This window comes from Balearica regulorum, chromosome 13 (assembly GCF_011004875.1).
Source record: "Balearica regulorum gibbericeps isolate bBalReg1 chromosome 13, bBalReg1.pri, whole genome shotgun sequence".
NCBI lineage: Eukaryota > Metazoa > Chordata > Aves > Gruiformes > Gruidae > Balearica > Balearica regulorum.
The window spans coordinates 16350645-16372600 of NC_046196.1; the positions used below are offsets into that span (position 1 = coordinate 16350645).

The following is a 21956-nucleotide window of genomic DNA, read 5'->3' on the forward strand; positions in this document are numbered from 1 at the left end:
GATTTCTATCTGTAGACCTTGAGGTGCTTTACAAAAAGTCAGCCTTATCATTCTTGTTCTTCGTGTTGGAAAAGTGAGACACTGGAAAAGGAAGTGACTTGCCCACTCAACATCCATTTCATTTGATTCAAAGTCATTGTGTTTAAAACATTGGACTTCATGTCCAGGGAGTTTCCAAAGGAATACACGGTGTTAAATTAAGTTTGTAAGAGGCATGTAGGTGGGGTGCAGTTTTACGAGTGGACTAAATGTCTTTTTCATTAAAATGTTTGAAAATTGTAAATAAGATACGGATTTAGTTACTGGATAAAATTTCCCTTGGGTTTTACACAATGACAGATCACCGCAAGAGCATTCAAATTCCATCTTAGTGAAATTTCTTCTGGATCTTAACAACATCTTCAGAACTTAATACTGCTTTGATTTCCTCCTAGAGTCTGTATGGCTTATTCCATAGTCCTTATAATTAGAAATTCAGATCTAGTCATGCTTCTTGAAGAGATACACCCATTATGAAAGCATAATTATTGGGATGGCAAATTATAAAATTAACATTACTGTATGTTATTAAACTACTGCTTTTTCTGTCATAAAATACAACCATTTTTCAGTCCTTTTGGTGTAGTGGGAGATAACTTTTCCTGCTCTAAAATGTATATTACAAAACTTGGCTAATAATGTTTCCCTTCATTCCATAAGCCATAAGAGGACAATTCATTATGTACTACAGGCCTTTTTAGAACTGACAGCTGCACTGTAATTATCTTCACACAGATATTTGTAATCGGACTTGAAACTTGGATAATTGAACTAATGTGTTTTGATCCATGAGGTTTTATATTGAGCTCTCTGAATGTAATTATACTGCATAAACACTAGCCTTTTTTTTTTTTTTTTTCCTCCTTTCTTTCTTCTTGCAATCAGTTCTTTCTTTGGTGAGTGGCTGCACAGGAATAAAGACACAAGAAAGTTGCTTATCAGGAGTAAAAAAAAAGGGAATTTCTTCTAGACTAGTTGTTGAGTAGATAGCAAGTGAAGCTCCTTTTAGGTTCCAAATAATGTTTCAGAAACTTATGTGATCAAACAAAGCTGATGTTGCAATAAAAACATCCTGCTGTATGTAAAAATCAGACAACAAACAAAGTACAAATGAGACAGTTGTACTTTTCTTTTTCTGAGGGAACGGTAATGAACTGATATTGATGTTTCTCTTCATGCATTTTTAATGCTAAAAATGTTGTTTGCATCTTACATTAAATACCCATTTTTTCCTCTTATGTTTCTTTTTTTTTTCTCTCCCTTTTTAGTTATTTTTGCTTATACCCTCTGTAATGAGTGAAAAGGTTTGAGGTTATTTCTACATTCAGAATTCTGCACCAAACTTTTGATTTGGGGAAGGATACTGGCTTTTCTGGAGCTACCGTTTATCAGCCTGACCCTTATCTTGAAATTTGCTGGGTTTCACTGTGTTTGTCAACATTGTATTAACTCATGGTATAGAAGCAGCAATGGAACCAACAGATAGAGGAGTAGTGCCTGCCTGTATCAGAGGGGCCATCATTTCAGCCATTAGATTTGATGGATTTGTGCCAGCGAGAAATATTGAGAGAAAATATGACTTTCTCGTTTGGTTTTGAGGGGAGCCAAAGACATCTCTCCTGGACAAGTTACAAAGAATCAAACTGAATATTTTCTTTCAGTATGATTAAACTCAGTGGGGTGTTTAGTGGTTTGGTTGGTTTGTTTGTTTGCGTTTGTTTTTTGGGTTTGTGGGGGGTTTTGTGCAAATATCTCATTCTATTAAATTAATTCTGCTGGAAAAACCTCTTAGTTTCTTTTACAGAATATTTAGTTTGCAAACTAGTCCTGTGATGATAAACTACGCTAATACTGGAAAAACAAGGTCATCCCTGTACCACTAACGTTCCAGAGAAGTAAAAAATGAATACCTGGAACAGGGACTTTCTCAGTCACGTGAATTCTGTAAGGAATGAAGAATCCTTCAATGTAATTTGCTCTTATTCTTTTTTGCAGACCCATTAGTTTCTCTGAATGTTCTAAATTCCTGCTAATCTCCTAGTGGAGATCTGTGAAGTATTCTGCAGATACGTGTGTGAGTGCAGCATACGTGTGTGGCCTTAACTGTTTGCTTCTTAGTATTTCTAATGCAAGTATTTCTGGAAATCTACTGAAGTTGCTCTTTTTAATATACTTTTTTGTGTTAGCTGCTTGATAAAATAAGATGTGAAAAACATGCAGATTAACACTGTTAAATCCTTCAGCCCTGGAAAAACCAACTGTAGCGTTCAATAAGCAAGACACAAATAAATCTGGGTATGGCATGTGCTGTTTGGGTACTACCCAGCAAGCATGTGTTTTCCCCTTGGAGGAAAAATCATCATAGTTTCAGTTTTCTTACTTGATTTAACTAGTTATCCCAGCAGAAATTCTGCATGCTAGAAGCCCTTCAGAAGTTAGTTAGATTCATGTGACCTGTTTCCCCTCTAAATATGATCTGTTTGCTATAAAGGAGAGAATTTTTTTCTTTAATTCTAATTTCTCTTTACCCATTTAGTATACTAATTTAAAAATCCACAATGATTTTTAACTAGAAATGGTTTAAAAGTACATTTCAGTTAAAAACCGAAGCAATGATATTTTTGGAAAAATAGGAAACACTGAAAAATCTGTTCTTGTTTATTTGTCACTTAAAAAGGGAGGAAGTTCGAGATATGTGGGATGAAACTTTTTGTGTGGGAAGTGCTGAGCAGTCTTAAGCAAAGCAGTCATGTGACTAGTAAAAATCATAATTCATTGTGCAGAAAAGTTAGGTTCTTTGGTAGGTGGTCTCTGAGACGTGCTGGTTGGTGGCCCAGAAAAGAGGACAAATTAACTAGCTTTTATTCTTGATCTTTGATGCTAAATTTCTTGAGGACAGTGAAATGCACAAGCTGGTGTGTAGAAGGTAAAGCTGTGTTAATGGTTTTAGGTAGTTCTTAAAGGATTTTAAATGCAGATAACGTTCAGTGGAACAGCTTTCAAGGGGAACATAAATTGCTTTAATTTCCTGGCAGGCTACTGAAAGATGAAAATTCTTTTGGGGGTAAATATAACTATAAAATACAATTTTTGTACCATATTTTAATGATCTAGTGCTACTAATTTGACAAGAAGCCATTACTCAGCTGCCAAAAAAGGGCTGTGAGAAGGTAGATTTCGTCGCTGTTCAAAACTCGTTGACGAAGACTATTCCTACCAGATCAGTGCCTCAGGAATTTGTATGTTGTAATTGTGAAGCAACAACTGGAAAGCAACAGGAGGTTCAGGCTGCCTTGTAGCTGGTACCTACTCAGCCAGGACCTTGGTAGATGACTGAGTAGCGAATGACCCAAGCAGACTTGTTTGACCAAATCAGAACTGTCAGTTCGCTAGAATTTCCAACCCCAAACTAGGACCACAAGTAAATGAATACTATAATAAAAATGTTGTTGTCAGTATTTAAAAGATCAGCATAAGCATTAAGTGGTTACTTATGGATATCCCTAACCTCGATCTTGGTATATATCCAGTCTGACAACCACGTTCATTCAGTGCCAGAATGCAAAGCAGTTCAGATTGTCGTGGCGGAAGCCAGGTATTAAACACATAACGAACTGCACAGGCAGCAGAGCGTAAGGCCACAAAGTGTCCTGATACCTCCGTGCAGCCTCTTGAACTGTGTGGAGCCTGGACATTAATTTGGGTTAATTTGGGCCCGTTTGGCTGAGAGATGTAAATTGTCCTGATGTGATATGTGCATGCACATATTTCTGAGTTGCCAAGTATGTGTCACACAAATGTTGCGTCTGGCCTTCCTTGACAGCATTTGGGAGTACTTTTTAACTGCTGAGTCAAGCTGCTTGTTGAGAAAGACCCTCACAGAACACAAGAGGCAGATTGTATGTCAGTTAGCAAGTTAGACCTCATGACTGGAAAAAAAATCATGTAAAAGGACAGTGGGAGCAAAGACTTTTTTTCTTTGCCTATTGAAGTTAAAATAGACTAGATGATCAGCTTGTACAAACATCTGGCATAGCTGAAAAAGGAAGGAGGACAGATTATTGTGAATGAAAGAGTTGATAATAGCCTCTTGATAGTAGCCTTGTGTGGAAAGATGCCATGTTGGCTAACCAACACTTGTTAAGGAATGTATGGGAAAGGCTCCATTCACCGAGTGCAGAGTGTATGAGGCCCTGTTGAATAAATATGGTGCTTAAGTATTCTGCTGAAGGGGAAGGGTTGGCTTATCGAGGTGTAGGATTTATAGCACAAGCATCCTAGAACATCGTTTATGGAAGGCATATAAAGCAACAAATATGTTTTATGTCAGTCTGTTCATGTTCTTGCTTGGTTAGGTTTTTCTCATAGATGAAATAAAAATCCAGCCCTTCAAGCTGACTGTCAGATATGGCTGTTGTCTATTTAGAGGTCTGGCAAGGTTTCAGATTAGAGTGGAAGTGTGAGAAGTGAAATGTGTTAAAGAGTTGTGAGGTGTCCACCAGATTGTCACTGAACAGTCTCTCCCTCATTCAAGCTTTAGACAGCAGTTCTTGCCAAAAGGATGGAAAGCAGCTACTGACATGGTAGTAACAGTCCATATATAGACACTCTTGTGGCAATGGTAGAAAAAAGTATTTCAGTGGGGAAGTAAAGGAGAAACTGCAAATTCTGCTCTCTTTTTTTGAATATGTTGTCTTGAACTCACAAGTCTGGAGAAAGTCCACTGAGTGCAGAAAAGTCAGCCAGAGCACATGTTAAGACAAAATGTGGACCCTCCAGGATTTAGTTATTCATTCTGCCTATTGAGCTGGATAATCATGTACTATAAAATCATTTGTCCTGGCCATAAGGTCAGTATTTCCCTAAGTTCCATGTGCGTAAAAATGAGTATTTCTGTGTCACCTTTAAAGCTGGTTAGATAGTGAGGACCGTGTAGTATATTGACTACTAAAGTACTGGGACCCATTAATGCATAAACTTTGAGCTGCCATTGTTAGAGGCATGACCTGTGGGCAAAGGAAAAATTGTAGAGGTTTTGAAGTTTTATAGACCTGACCCTTAATCCTCAGAACCAGTTACACTTAACAAAGGGTGATTTAGATATTTTCTTTGTGCTTGCAGGCATCTGGAAAGAGGTCAGGTACTAGGATAGGTGAAGGAATAGGAAGACCAGAATGGGGAAATTCTCAGGTATACATTGAATGGTATCTTTACAGCCTGCAATGATCAGTATACTTTGGCCTTAGGTTGGTGCCCAAGATCAGTTTGGGTGAAATCCCTTTGGGGAAAAGCAGTGAGCCAAGAGATCTCCTTTTAGTCCTGCCAATTTAAGGTAGTAACCTATTTGAGCCTGACAGGATTAGATCAACCTGAGAGACCTTTGAGCGTCACCAGCTACTAAACAGTGTTTCTCCTGTTTGAAACAATTGGCAAGTGTTCTTTCTGATACAGCCAGACATTTAAGCATTTGTTCATGTCCCATTGCCTTCAAAGATATGTGTGAAGAACGTTCTATAATAGGCCTGACTGGATAATCGCTGCTGTTCAAAAATATAAGTTTAGAACTTGTTTGAATTTTGCAAAAAAAGCTAGACTCCACATATGGTAGAGTGACATTTATACGTCATGTATGTCCAAACCTGAGGTTTACAGTTCTGCCACTTCTCTTACTGGTTTTCCTCTATATAGTCAACCATTTAACTATACCAAGAAAAAAAACCAAGAAGTAGTAAGACTTTCATGTCCAAGATTTTCTTCAATTGCTCTATTTGTCTGGATGATGTGAACTCCATTTTTAGTGCAGTATGAATGGTTGTTCCTGGGTTCTGTTGAAACCAAAGAAAAGAAAAGGCAGAACACAATTTTGCTGATTCACAGTTTGGGAAACCTGAATGCCTCGTGCTTTTATTATTGTTTTGATCATTTGTTTTGACCATTTCATAAATCTTATGCCATTTGATGAAGAAGAATATGGATCTACTTGAATCATTCCCTTCTGTGTCTGTGACTTGTATTACAGTCTCCGTTAGAAAAAATGGGGGTTAACAGAAGAGAGAAATGGATCCTTTCTTGAAAGGTTCTGTGCAAATTCTGATCTTTTAAATTCGGTGATTTTGGAGGATATTTCAGCATTTAATAGTCCCAAGTCTAAAATAGTTGTAAGTATCGAAGCTGCAGGTGTCATACCATTTTCACAATAGCGCGCCTCTTTGTGTTTCAATCCAACTATAGGATATTACCAGCTTGCTTCATACCATCTATGAGGTAGTTGATGCATCAGTAAACCATTCTCCTAGTTCCAGCAAAACTCTGCGAGTGAAACTTACTGTGGCACCAGATGGCAGCCAGAAGAAAAAGAGTATCTTGTTAAATCATACCGGTAAGGATGTGCAATCAGCCACTGGCAAAGAATACCAAAAACTTCAAGAATCCCTTAAAAATCCATCTTTGTATTTTGTTAATACAAATAAATACATAGTTAAATGCAAATAATTATGTGGGTATTTTAAACTCCATGAAGCTGTTTTAAGATCTCGGGTGCAAAATTGCCTACCCTCCTTTCAGTGTCTCTGAAGCAAATTAGGGTTCCCTCTCCTGATTGATTGTTTCTTCCTGGCAGCAGCAATAACCCATATGTTGTGTAATTGTGTACTGCAAGACAGATTTGAGGCCTTTTTGACTTGTACCATTTTAACTCTGCTGTTACTACAATGCTCTGTTTGTGTGGAAGCAGGTGTAGTGGTATAAAATGGATTTTGCAAGCACATAGCTATCACTGCTGCTGACTAAGAATAAACAATTAAGCAGAAGTAACCTTTATGAATCTATGTATAAACCCTGTATGTTTTTCTGTACCGGCAGAGTCTGTCATTATAAGATGGCTTTTACTCTGATGGCTTATTCACCTTATTCACTCTGATAGTAGTTGTATCAGCATAATTACTTCAGTAGATGAAGTAGTACTAAATTAAAATACTTAAAAGTATTTAAAATAATACTTTAGTAAAAAACGTGGGCACCTTATCCAAAAGGAGAGCCTTGTTACCTCAATTTGAATATATATATCCACTCAGTCAAGTGCAGACATAAACAAACGTGCACTGCTGGGAAGCTGTGAGATGTGTTAGTACAGCATCGAGCTCCCAACTGCCCAGCTCTCCTGAGGGATGAGTATATCAGTGTGAAGGTGGCTCCGATTAACCTGCCCACATGGCTTGCAGCCTAACCCTGACTAATGTCCGACAGTCAAGGTTATGTCTGCCTAAAATCTGTCCTGCGGACAAAAGCACTTTTGAGAAGGTTACATGAAATGATACATTACATCTTGATCTACTGACAAGAAAAAATGTATTTGCAATGTAGCATGTCACTTATGCTGATGAGCACGGGCAGTAATGTGAGAATAATGTACTTTCTCTTGTTGGCAGATTTGCAGAGTGCCAGGCATAGAGCTGAAAGCAAAGCTAATGAAGAAGTAAGAAGCTCTGAGAAGAAGCAACGGGCTTCTCTCAGGTAAGGGGAAAGAAACCTGGCTCCTGACAGGCACTGTCAGGAAACCTCAGCCACTGATTTCTTGCTTGCCTGCTTTATTTTAAAAAATTATGTTAAAATAGAGGAAATACAGTTTTTTCACTGTGGAACTGTCAGCAGATTCCATGGATGGATAGTTTGTATATTAAAACAAAAAACAAAAAAGCAAATCTATAGCACACATTACTCAAATTTTCTTCTTCTGTTGACACTTTGGAGGACATGCAGTGTCTTTTTAGATGCCATCTGCAAATATTGTACCTATTAGTGAAGTTTATAGCACAGCCTTTTGGCTGAAAGTGTCCTAAAACCTTCACCTTCATAGAGCTCCTGCCTTTCTCTGCCCTCCTTCTAGCCTATCTTTTTCGCTGGTCAGCTCAGTTAGCTCCAAGCTTTATTAACTCTGTCTCATTTACCAGGTCAGAGCCAGACTGGCTTCTCCTTGCCACCTTTCCTCCTAAAGGAAGCAGCTTTGAGCTGGCACTGGATACAGTACCTAGCAGAAGGAGGGAAGCAGCAGAGCAGCTGCCACATCAGCTTTAAGTCAATGTCTCCCTTACAGAATTACTTATTAGGTTGTACCTAATTCCATGTAGGAATTAGCCTGCTTGCTTAGAACCAATATATTTAATGTAATCTTGCAGGAAAATTGGGATAATTTAATTTATCTTTCTTTTCCCCCCCCCCCATAAATTTCAGAATACATTTCACCACTTGAAAAAATACCTGTCTGTTGTCTTTCAATGGAATCCAGCCTGTGTGACTCAGAGTGCATCCATTTCCACTGCACAAGCACAGTGGTTTCTTTTATGAACAGCTGCAGGTACACTTGCAGCCATCTACAGATTAGATAAAGAAAGGTTTTTAGTTCTTCCCTAGCAGAATGTACAATATTATCTTGGATGCCAGTCCACAACAGGTCTTTTTGCTCTGAAAATGTGTAATCATGTGTATGATGAGTTCTACCTACCTGATAGGCATTACCTGCACTGAACTTCAGAGTATGTGATAATAATTTGCAATGTATTTTTCAAGTATTAAAATTTTTTACAGCTAAGAAAAATGTTAATCTCTTGGTCAAATGGAGGTCTGCTATTCCTTTTCTGAATTTGTTATTTTAATGGATAGAAAAACAAATCAAAAGCAGGTAATTTTGATGCATTGTAATGTAGATTAGTTGCTCCAAACAGGTCATCTTGGTGTATAGGTTTGATGTAGTTTAGGGTTTTGTGTTTCATGCTAGGGCAGAGGGAAGTGTTTGCTGAAATGCTACAGTAATGACATTGAATCATTAGTTGCATTTGTTTCTTCAGCTGCAAATTAAAAAAAAAAAAAAAAATCTAGTTTTGGCTTTCCTTGGATTTAGAGATATTTGTCCAAATACATGTATTTAGTTTAATAAATTTATAAGGAGAGGGAATATTCAGTTTTATTAAAATTGACAACAAAACTGTGCCTCCCTTTTTTGGATAGAGTAAAAATGCTAGTGAGTTATCCCAATGAGTAAGTCCCAGTACAATCAGATTTCAGATTAAAAAAAGACTAAAATGACTTCTACTCTTCTGTTAGCAACTCTGTACAAAATCTTTTGCAAACTAAAGAACACTCCACATGATCTAAAGAATACTCCGTGGTTTTGCTTGCTGGCCCAGATGTGGTGTTCAGATTCCCTCTGCCCAATAGCAAAGGTTTGCCCTGTGTGAATTTAATGGACTGTTTGTGTTTGATAATCTATTGCAAAAATCCCCTTTCAGTTTGAAGTCCCCTTCCCATCCACCTTAATGTCTTGTTTTTGCACATGTAGTGGTTTTATGAGCAGCAGCCATTTCCACTTAAATCCACAGTCATAGAGGTATCAAATATTGAAGTAGAATCTTGGCTCTGCTCCATTTGTCCTTTTCGTCCCTTAGGTTAGAGGCTTCCTCCACAGGATAAACCTGTATCTTCAGCTGAGCAGATCAGTGTCAGATAACTGTCAGCATCTGACAGTTTTTGTTGCATCTCATTAAATGTGGGCAGGCTGAAGATTGCCCTGTGCATCTTGCAGGGGTGTTTGCGCTCTCTGGCCAAATTGCTGACCCTCAGAAAAGCTCCCTGAGGCCCATATCAGAATCTCACGATATTAATGCAGAGTTTTCCCCTTTGAAAGCAGCAACAAGGACTTGTGAGAAGCGCGCACATTTCACAAATTCAGTTACTTAGGAATTCTAGGCCAGATGTGATTAATATTCAAGGTAAAATGGATAGAAATGTTTTTATCCTGAAGGTGGGAGATAGATGGGTTAGATTTTTCATCTGCTGGAAGCTACAGGCAGGAGTTTTTACCTGTAGGGCTAATACAAGTATCAAGATCAAGTAACTAGATTCTTAGCTAGCTTGCCTGGCATGTGTGGTATAAAATTAATGGTGGAAGAGCACCAGCAGGCAACTTTGTGGATTGGGAGTCTTTGTGCCATTCTAGTTTATATTTCATTTAGTGCAACAGGGAAGATATGACGCATGCCAGCCTCTAAAACATCTTCCTTTTACCCACAGATAAACATTCTCACTCTTTCTTTCCTGCTTAAGTGATTTCTCCCTGACTGGCTTAAACTCAATGTTATCAGCAAGTGTAGCTTTCAAGGAATGTCCCTGCATTTTTCTACCCTGCGCTCTTGTCACTGCTCTGTTCCCCTTACCAACTATATTGCTGTGTGCTTATTACCATCAGAATGACAGTCCACCGTGGGAATTTTAGAAAGGGCTTTCATACACTCCACAAACACTTAAGCAGATGCCTTTTTTTATTAAAAACAAAACAAAACCAAAACCCAGCAACACCACTGTATATTTTTACACCCTGTGCTTGATGCATGGCTGTTGCATGCCTGTGTCTTCCCATGTGTATGCAGGAGAGCACTGTGGGGCTGGATGCCAGACGCTTCAGTTCTCAGAAGTACTTAAAGTTCTCTTTGACAGTGGAGCACATCTCTCATCAGTATATAATTGCTTCACTGTGTATATTTGCATGAATATTGTCAAATGTCATCTTGCATGTAAGAAAGCTATTAGAATGCAGTCCTGTGGCAGTGCTGGTGTAGTTTTTCTTTGCTGTCTTGAGAGAAATGGAATTTATTACAGTAACAAAAAAACTGGTTCCCTGTTAACTTAGTTTTCAACAGACAGTGCTGTATACAGTCTTGCTTAATTGTGTTGGATCAAACCCAATGATATTTTTACTGGGTTAACTGTGCATTTTCTTCAGCACGTGTGTCCCAATGGTTTCCGTAGGCAATTCATGCCTGGCAACTTCAGTTAGCCAGGTTCTAGCCCCAGAGATCTTTTATGTTGACCTGACAAAGTGTAACAACCTGTAAAGGTGTGTCTGAGGCAGGAAAGGTACTGAGTTAGCTATGTATCCAAAAAATAAAGGATATCTGGACATTCCCTCTTTTTTGACAGTACCCCATGTCACTTCTAGAGTTCAAAGCTGACTCAGAGTCTTTAAAGCTTACCTGCTTTCGAGGCAGAGTCTCCTCCATTCAGGAGACTCTACCTCTGTCAAAGTAGAGGAAAAATGATCTTCCAGGTAGGTCAAGTCTTGCGACTTCTATCAAAGAAACTGTAGACCTGTGTCTGACAGAGACAGGGGGACTCATTTTTGTAATGTCCCTGAGCAGTACTGTGCTAGACCAGGAAAGCAGTTTGTGCCAACACTCAATGGGATCAGCAGCCTCTGGAGACCTGGAAATGTGTTAATAAACTAAAAGCGGAGTACTGGGCACCACACAGTACAGAGCCCATATTTAGTAACTGGTGTGGGATACAAGACCAAATTCTGGTCTTAGGTTGACATCAGTGCAATGCATAGAGAAAGCGCAAACCCTATCTTGTGGTCTTGGAGACTGAACTATCTGAATGATGGGCAGTGACTTCATCAAGAGTTTTCTGCTTATCCTGTTTGTTATATTGAAAATATTGTTCGTATCTGCAAACATCCATTTAAATTGCTGAATTAAATTGTTCAGCATTACGGGCTACACCACTGTAAACTTCTGCCTGATTTTTTTCTGCCTCATAAATGAATGGTATTTCAGATATTCATTCTCAGGAAATAGTTCTGCTATAAATAAAATTGCAAAGCAGAGCAGGAAAAGGAGTCGAGACTCAGAACCCAGCGGCTGATCTGACCTTATTAATTGTATTTTGGAAAGCTGTGGTTATCTCTGGGTGGCCTACCAACACCTTCTCTTCTCAGGCACTCTCCAGTTACTACACCTGAGCTGTTGCCTGTCGTACTGAAGCAGATACACATGAACGTTTATCTGACACGAGGCTTACCTCAGTGCTTCCTGACAGTGGTGGGAACAGTCATGAATCAAACAGCAGGTTTTCTTTGGCATGTCCAAATTAAAGAATCAGTTGAATGGTTTGGCCCTAAGACAGAATGTAATAAACCCTAGGAGCATTTTTATTTGTTTTTGCATGCATGATGCAATTTGAAAGCCTCTTTTGCTTTGCAACATCAGTGTCGATTTATATGAGGGGAAAGAACAGTCAGTTCAGGCCTATCAACTTAGCAAATCCGGTCATCCAGAATTTCAAGCATTTGTTGTTTCTGTGTGAGCAACTCCTGTCACTTCAAAGGGGCCATTAGTTGTTGGTTTGCAGATGGTGATAATAACTTTAAAGAAGTTCTGCTGAATTGTAATTTTGCTTCCTGCTGACAGATATCACCAGAGTGAGAACAATCCAGAGCAAAGTGGGTGCTATCGTCATTGTGTTGATGAGAACATTGAAAGGAGAAACCACTATTTGGATCTTGCAGGAATAGAAAACTACACATCAAAGTTTGGGCCAGGTAATTTGGTAATTTATGTTGCAACCTTTTCGTCTTTTCTTTCTTCAGTTGCATGTTCCACATCAGGGGCACTGAATTGTGAACCTGTGTGATTTGTCTGTAGTGACTTACTGGAAAGAATAGGACTGTGTGAATATTGCAAGATAATTACTGGCGAAGGTGGTATCACAATGGAGTGGCTAATGTGCTGCAAGCCTGCTTTGAAGTACTTGTTTGTGTAGCTAAACTTGGAGGTGAGCCTAGGAGAACAATCTTTACATCTAAGTTATTAAGTTTAGTGTATGAGTGAGGCGAGGACTGATTTTTGGATGTTGGAGCTCGTTCCCAAGATGATACCAGCACATATTTTGTACTCGCTACTGACCCAAAAATTGGAGAATATGGGTTCATACCTGGAATTTTGGCTTTTGTCCCCAAATTAAAGGGATTTGGATTTCCTCCCTTTCCCTGTCCTCTGCCAAGATTTTACTATTCTACTCAGTTATTTTTGTGCATTTCAGATAGATGATGACCAAGAGAAGTTAATGTAAAGACTTAGACACACACAGACGCGCTTTCTTATATAGACACATATGTATATTTGTGTGTATTATTTACTAGTCAGCATTATTAAATGTAATTAAACTCGACAGCTATAATTGCATTCATTTCCTTAGGAAAAATTCACTCTGCCGATTAATGCTATCCCTGCCAACAGCATGCTACTAATTAAAACTTGAAATACTAGATGACTAACTCAGCTTGTTATTTCCTAGGATCTCCTCCAGCAGCTCAAAAACATGACCCACCAAGCAGAGTTGTGAATCAGACTAGATCCCGTTCTCATGAACCTGAAACCTTCCATGCTCACCATAGGAAATCTCAAGTGGTGGATCCGAGCCACAACAATCTGGCTGAGAGTTCATATGCCAAGATTGCAGAAATCCAACAGAGGTTTCGGAACCAGGACTCAAACAAGCACTTTGTGAGGTCTCCCAAGGCCCAGGGCAAAAATGTTGCCCCTGTGCATCCTGGAAGGGCAGTAAGAAATAAACCTTTTCAAGGGGCACCCATGCCAATGGCTTCCCCAAGTGCACGAGTGGGCCAGAATGTTCCTTACCTCCCCTTGCAATCCCAACAGGTTCACAAGAAACATAAGCAGAGGGCAAAGGAGAATCACCAAATGTGCAAAACCTTCCAGTCTCCAGGGACAGTTGTGGAAAAGGAACATGTGAGAGATCTGCCCACAGTCATTTTATATGAAGGCCAAGTTGGACAAATGATACAAAGACATGAACACCACCACCACCATGAGCACCACCACCACTACCATCACTTCTACCAGACATAAAACAGATCCCACCAACATCCTCCAAGAATCATCCCATATGAAGGAAATGTGTTCTTGTGATACCAGAACTAAGGCATTACTATAATTAATATTATTGTTACTCCATTAATATTCAGCTAGCATATATTTTAGAGGTTATATGGAACTCTTGAAACTTACCCTATTTATATGTTGTGGAACTGCATAGCTTACTTAAACACCTTGTGGATTTTGTTTTTTTAAAGTGGCTTGTAAAACAGCAAACAGCCATAGCTTTTTGAGCTGTGATTTAATACAGGTCGTCAACGCACTTCTTTACAAGTACTACTTTCATTGTAGTAGGAAAGATACTTCAAACACTATTGCAGACATCTAGCTTACCAGTCTGCTGTATGTTGGCTGATCGCACACAAGCCTTTTATCAGGGGAGCAATGTTCGAAGGGTTGGACTCCAGAGATACTCAGAATAACAGAAAATACAAACAGCTGCTACCTCTAGTATTATTCAGATTTTATTTTCTTTTTATTGATTGTAATGTGCTACAGGGGGGGATTTTAATATACTGCATTCATGTAGCCTGTTTGTGTTCACATCCTTTCAAATTATCTTAGTAATTACAAGGAAAGATTAGCTATACTTGTCAACAGAGCTACATTTGTATGATTTACACTTTATTTTCTTGGAGATTCTTCACTGACACAATACAGTCTGTTATATACTGGGTAATATTTAAATATACTTCTTCTATTTTTGTTTTTTCTCTTGCTTACTCTCCATTCTGTTTGGGGTAACCATTTGAAAAGAAGAGGATGTGAAATGGGGTTTTCAAAAGTATCACTAGACTTTAGTGCTTGGGCCATAAGTATTGTTTATAAGGGTTTGGGAAGGAGAGGGCTTGTTTGGGGTTTTTGTTTTGTTTAAATCCACAGTTCTTTGTTTTGAGAAAGAATTGAGGAAAATATACTTTCTCACTTTAAATGTTGGCAAATATATATAAAATATAAATATATAAATATATATATAAATATGCACACTCTCAGGTACATTTTGTTGTGTTTTGGAAATCTGTGGTTTGAATATTAACTTTTTTTTTTTTTTTCCCCACAACAGTGACTTTTTAGAAATATATGCGATGGCATTTTCTTAGGTGCCTCCAATTTAAATTTCCCTAGCACCTACCAATTTGTGTTTCTCCCATTTTAGAGACAATTCAACATGTAAAAAATATCACTCACAATCATTCTGGCCTCTTCTACTTTTTCTGTATCAAAGGGCTTCCATTCCATGTAGGAGGATGAGACCATACTCACAAGACCTTACTGGCTGCTGAGAAATTTGAAGGTCAAAAGCAAATTGGAAAAGTGAAAAAAAGGGTCAGTACATACAAGTTTTACTTTCTGTGGGCCCAGATTTATAATACATTCAAGTTGGGTTTTGTACAGATCACCGTTTTGCAGGTAGAAAGTGACTGAGAAACACCTGCATCGCTTTGGAACTTTAAAGTAGAGAACTCCTCACAGAAAAACATAGTTGTTCTATAAACATATTTGCATTTTGTTTTAATTATTTTAAATGTTGTGGTATTTTGTCTATAGTATATATTGTAAAATGTAACTATCCCACATTGTTATAAACCCTTTATGATTAGGGTATTTTTTTCTGACTAGAGTTTTGATCAGTCGAAAATGAGGTATTACCTTATTGCTGACCAGTTTTAGAGGGATGTTGTCCTGTCTAAGAACATGGGTGCATCAACTTTTAAAGAAAAGTGGAAAGCCTTGCCTTCTTGTGGAATTGGAATAGAATCACTGCTTCGTGGTAATTAGGTCCATCTCTTGTCTCCCTGGATCAGCAGTTGTTTAGACTTATTGTCCTCTTTAAAAAATCTGGTTTATTTTATTTTATTTTTCTTAGCTGTCAACAGTATGTTCTGTTAAATCTAACAAAATGTTTTTAAAATGTGTTTGATCTGTGTGACAACTATATTGTTCTGTTTATTTTTAAAATTCCTAAAGTCCAAAAATATTTATATGCAGAAATTTCTGTATTGAAAATATGAAAAGGCCACAAATTTGGTTAGTTACCACTGAGTTGTTCTAGTCTAAGCCTTTTTTGCTGCTTGTGTATCATTCTTTTTCAATGTATATATAATTATGGACTGCAAAAAAAAAAAAAGGCATTTATATGTCTAGTAGAAGGAATAAGCTTATTTATATTATAGTGTTAACAAAGTCTGATGTATTCAAGTGACTTACATTATACCGCATGCAAACACACAAGTGTACATTCCATCTAAGAAGGGATGCCATGCTATTTGTTTTGAAGATGTAATTAAAGCTGCTTTCTTTTCAGCAGAGCATATGCCAGAAAGACTGTGAGGTGGGAATTGTTTCTTAGTCCATTTTTTTTTTAATGCAGATTATTGCTGAAAAGCAGAAAACATTCTGGAAAACTAGAGCGCTTTCAGAACTGTGGGCTTTTCTAAGAAAGGGCAGCAAAGGGGCTCTTTCACCCAAAGATACTCTGCTGGAAAAGATAACAGCACCAATAACAAAATCCCATCTGACTGAAAAGCGTGCAGTACTAGTTGTGCCAAGCGAACTCGGAAGTGTAACACAGCTGACCATTGGTTGCAACCTTGCATTGATTTGGTTTGGGTTATTGTATTTGGAGATTCAAAAGACAAATTCTGCCTTGCTCAAATTCTGTGAAATACAAATACATTTTAATAACGTGGCATCCCCATACTAAAACTTTACACCAGCCATGTATGAACATGCAGTATCTAGGTACAGTCTTGCAGTTGTGTTACGTGTATGAAGTGTGAATAACATGTAGCACAGTTTCTTTTCACAGAACCTTAAATTTCCATATCTTTTAAAAATGTTTGCTTTTCAGTATTTTGTATAGTAAATATAGATGGTTTTGACTAAATGCTTTATTTATTTAACAGCAAAAACTGTGCCAAGAGAACCCCCTGTTAATTAAAGTTTTACTAGTTCAGAAAGTATATTTCCTTCTTCTTGTTGTGGATTTCAGGGGCTTATTGCAATTGCTGTCAGTGCTTGCAGATCCCAGTGATGAAAGAGCTTGCATTAACATTTTTGGGAACAGGATCAGGCCATAAGGTATGGACTGGGTGTGCTTTGGTTTTATATTTAAACTACCAAGTTTCAAAGTTAAATTTCTTGTCCCCTACTATTAGACCTGTGTTGAGTAACTGATTTTTCAGCTTGATATTAATTCTGAAAATATTTTTTTAAAAAATAATATTATTTTAGGTTGTGCAAAACTGTGGCTAAATCAAAATCTAAAATAGCTTCTGGTTAAACAAAACATTTCCAAGAAAAGAAAAAAAATCAGAGTTGAGTATATTATTACTATTTAAAAGTAAAATGGAGTGGCATGAAATAATTTCAAGTGAAAACTCCATCCTTTTCACTTACTTTTTCTGCTTTTACACAAAGCAATTCAGCAAAACAAAGCCGATCGCAAAATTTGTGCTATTTGCTAAAAAATTTCAACTGAAAAATTATGCTCAGCTCTACCAGCTGCGATTTTTGGGAAGCCAGGTTTTTGAAAAGAAGGATTGCTAAGCTCTTCTCCTAACTTCATGACCACCAAATACAAAGTAAACAAAGCTAAGGATAGCAAAGTGAAATCTCTGTCCTAGTGAAATCTCTGGCAGGACTGCCAGATTCCCACTGGCTTCAGGGTGCCTAAAATTTCATTCCAGGAATGTGGGTTTGAAGTCTACAAAATGTGCAGACAGCGATTTCAGTATTTATTTTTTATGCATCTTACTGCTGATGGTTTTGAAGTAGCTAATATTAAATGGAAGTTTTACTGTAAGAGATCAAGCTGGTAAGTTAATTAAGATTAGCAGCAAATACTGTGCTTTATACTCATGCCATTCATGGCGCTTCCAAATGTCTTTGAAACATCCACACATCATTTAGTCACTGTTAGAAATTAAGATCCAGTTCTGCCCTTGGATGATGAAGTACAGGTTCTCCAGGCATATTGGCGGAGCAGCCCCTTAAGGCCATACCAAACTAAAAAGCCACATATGACCTCTATAACTGCCTTCCTACTCTAGTCATCATGAGCACAGAACAGCAAAGGGTAGCTGGAGAAGTACCTTAAAAGGGGTGTGTGTGCGTGCACGTGCGTGTGTGTGTGTGTGTGTGTATGTGTGTATGTGTCCTCTGGCAGGAGTTAGTGAATGGCAGAAGATGGATTCTGACAGAGGTGATCTTTTATAAAGGGATAAGTACTGTGTATGCTCAACAGCCTACAAGTTGTCACATAAATATACAGATATGATGAATGCTTACTGTTCTCCATGTGTCATTGTGTACCTCAATTATTGAATGACAGATTTCATTTGTATTCCAATTAACAGGAAAGTTAGGCCCTTTGGGGCCTAAATTATACTTGAGAAAAATTCATCATGCTAGAAAACTTGCAAAAACATTCACCATAATTTTTGCCTGGAGTATAGGCAAGAATGTTCATGTTTGGAAATGTGTCAGCTAATCAAGTCTCACCTTTAATTACCTTGATGCAATTCATCAAGATCTGAAAATATGTTTTCAAACATGACTTATTCATACTTTTGCTGGGAACCAAGTCATATTCAGCATCCTGTTAGTTGTCAGAATTCATTTTTTTTTAAATGAACCAAGCAGAAACATGTTTGAAAATCCATGACATAAAAATTGAACTTAATGTGTTTTATAAATAGCTTCTGGAAGAAGATTTCTTTTCTAATGCACTTAGCAGCAAAACCAGGCTCAATTTATCACATAATGATTTATTTTCTTTGCATATTTGACAGCTGTTCAGTTGATTTGACTTGGAAGGAGCTGTTTTGGGATTTTTTTGGTGTGTCTACATTTAAAATGGGCTCAAAATGGGCTAAAAGGAACAGATGTAGAAAAGCAAATAACTTTATATTGAAATTATTCAGTAGACATTGAACTGCATCTTATTTGAAGTTTGGATTATAGTTATTAAATAATGAGGTTTTCAATGATGCTGTTATTTACTTTTATATTTCTATATAATTCTAGATAATTTGATCCTACTGAGCTAAAATGATAGAAATCATATGGATAAGGTCTTCTAATTTCTTTTTTTTTAAATAGCAGGACTTAAGGAGTATTCAGATGGATTACTGTGAGGGTTAGAGCTGCGAAGACAGACTGGCAAGGAAAGGATGGAAAGATTTGAGCAATGTAGGGATAGCACAGAACTGTCCAACAGAGGGGCAGGGCGAGACAGACAGGAGGCAGGAACATACTGTATGGAGAAGCTATATTCATATTACTTTTTTGAATCTCTTATGGTACTTCTTTTGCTCCTAAAACAGCAACAGTATTTCATAGAATGCTTTTCACTGGGAGAGCTTGAAAGACTTTCTGGAAGAGGTCAATCTCCAGTGTGCAGCGGGAGGCGCAAGGAAGGAAAGCTGTAGATAATCACTGCTAGAGCTGTGGCAGAATAACAAATGATGCCCCAGTTCCCAAGTCCCTGTCCAAGCTGAGGGAATTATTTTCAGTAGTGGAGGTGTTTCTACAGATGTTTTCAATATTCGTTAGAACATGTTTTGAATAGTAGCATAGGTTCTTCTTCTGTTTGATTACAAACACACAGAAGTTGGTCAAATGTTGCCCAAAGCTTTGTATCTGTTGTCATTTTTCTAAACACTAAGCACTAACTATGCCTTGGAAATCTACTGACGCAAAGTATAATCTTTATATCACAAGAAAAGGCAGACCGGCGCTATCGGTTGTCCCGTCAGCCTAGTATTTTGGGGTCCAAGAGTAGGAAGTTCCAGAAGACATAATGTTAAGGGCTTCATAAATTTGCCCATGGGCAAACATTAACAATATCAGGCATACTGGTAATTATGTGCACTGTACTTTCTGGTTTATACAACATGCTTATGAGGTGGGGTTTGTGTCTTCCTTTGAGTGCCTAGTCCATATAGACAAAACAGCCTGTAATTGTTACCAGCTAAGAGATGTATGCTTGTGTTGAGCCTGTACTTTGTGGATGAAGATACAGGGTTCAGATCCTTCTGGTGCTGGGTGCTTATTTTTCCACTTAATCCTTCCCATTCTGTTCTATTCACGAAGGGTAGTACGTTAAAGCTTTGTGAATTTTCTAATAAAACATCTAACAAACTGGGCCAAATTTGTCTTCAGCTTCACAAACGGAAGCCAGAAGATCCCCATGCACGTCTTGGAATTTGGACCTTCAAATGCATTTTGCTATATGAGTCATCATTTTTTCTTGTACTAATTTCAGATATTTGATAAGCTCTTTTTATGGTTTACAAGTTTAAAAAGACAAATAAAACTTTGTAGATTAAAACGTTCATTTGGAGGTTGTATTTTGTCTGTTCTCAGTGGAGTTCTGTGAATGGTCTTTTTCTGCGGGCTTTAGCTTAAACCTACAAAGTGACTTTGGAGTGGGTGTTTATAGTTCTTCGTGTGCTTGTTCACAGGATAAGACTGTTGATAGATGAATAAAGTGCCACTTGAGGTTGTTAACAACCAGGACTGGTAACGCTAGTTCAACTAAGATAAATAGTGAAATGCTATGGCAATTAGCATTAAGGTCTCACTTGGCCAGTGCTGATTTTTGAAGTTGTAGATATGGTGCTTTATAGAGACGCATGGCCATGGGATCTGGAGCTATTTATTCCATCCCTGCTCTGAGTGCTGTATGGACTCCTGTGCAGTGCGTGCCCAGGGCATCCTTGCATACTCAACATGCCATTAGGAAGCAGGAGTATGAAAATCATAATGTTTCAGTCCGAAGCAATTAACCCTCTCACCCTGCAAGGAGTGGAGGGGAGGAAAAGCTCAATTAAAGAGACTTGGAGTTTCCAGTAAGTGCAAAAGTATGAAGGGAAGCAAAAAGCAGCACTGTGGGCCTCACATTCCTCCTGTCTCTTTACAGCCTTCTCAGGGAATATTTTTTACTTTTGATGTCTATAATCACAACTTCTTGCTGTTTGAGTATGCCATCTGTTAAGGCATAGCCCTCAGTGGCTCTGCGCATGTGACTTCCATGGGTTTCAATGGAAACTTTGTGCAGCTTGACTGGGTCGGTAGATGTAAACAGAGGTACTCCAATTTACACTCGCTTGGAATCGGGGCGCTGGGGCACTCGTAGCTTGCTCTGATCAAGGACAGGGTTTTATAAGAATTTTCCTGGTCTAATAAATGGATGCTAAAATAAATTAATTTAAAGATTACAATCTTGACAGTTAGGAGTCTGAAATACATGACTATGAATTATAGTAGTAAGTCATAGTGTTTTCAGGAGCAGGGCAAGACTTTCATACTTTACTCTGCTAAAAGCATCATCACTGCAACCTCTTTCCTTATAACTGTATCATAAATTCAGCACTCACAGGATACTATGTGTCTGCTGATCTTTCTAACAATAGTTAATGAAGTTTATTTTACTTAGAGCCTTTGTTCATATACATACTGCTTTTATTGCCCACAAATGTAAAGGAAACCTCTTAACAGCATAGCTCACCGTGAGCATCCCACGTGCCCTGTTGCAAACCTCCCCAAGGATGTGCAGGACGGAGTCACTCCAAAGAAACGGTCTGAAATTTCTGCTTCTGGCCACACAAGAGGTACGCTCGCTATGTCTGTAACCCCGACAGAACTGAGGAGCCAAAGCGGTTCTGAGGCAAGTAACTGTTCCTTTTCCTCAAGAGAGGCAGCAACGTCTCATACTGCCTAATCGCTCCCCTCAATGCCGGTATGCTGGGTTTCTGCGGATGCGCTGGGACACAGGACAAGCGGATGCTCGTACTCAGTAAGGCCTTAGATTCCAAAATGCTCTTCCATCCCTTTAGTCAGCAACAGGAAATGTTTGGAAAGATGGCACTGTGAAAAGAACTTGAACAAGACAATTTTTTTGCTGTTGACTCTCTGCTGTGCCCTTTCATGGGTTTAAAATCCACTTATCTGAAAGTGTGCAGTTACATTTTGTCCTTTTTCATCATTTAAATGCATCTTCTTGATCTGAAGAAATAAAAGCAATTTAAAAAATTAGAGATTTTGTTTTCATATGTGCTGCCAAGTCTGATACTGCAAAGTAACTGCTGAATTGGCACAAGCAGTTTGAGAGAGCCAGCAGATTTAGGAAGGGAGAAGATAAACCTTATTATGTTTCTTTGCCAAAGGAGAAAAGAAACGATATTG

At 38.2% G+C, this 21956-nt stretch overlaps 1 protein-coding gene across 2 annotated transcripts in view; it reads left to right on the forward strand.

Annotated features, from left to right (window-relative positions):
• NKD1 (NKD inhibitor of Wnt signaling pathway 1) overlaps positions 1 to 16729 on the forward strand; it is a 112659-nt gene extending 95930 nt beyond the window's left edge. For both annotated transcript variants that reach the window (XM_075765468.1, XM_075765469.1), the window contains 4 exons: positions 6271 to 6418; positions 7467 to 7551; positions 12279 to 12409; positions 13165 to 16729. In XM_075765468.1, coding sequence (XP_075621583.1) covers positions 6271 to 6418; positions 7467 to 7551; positions 12279 to 12409; positions 13165 to 13739 — 939 coding nt within the window. In that variant the 3' untranslated portion in view covers positions 13740 to 16729. The remainder of the gene's footprint in view (positions 1 to 6270; positions 6419 to 7466; positions 7552 to 12278; positions 12410 to 13164) is intronic.
• Positions 16730 to 21956: the final 5227 nt, after the last annotated feature.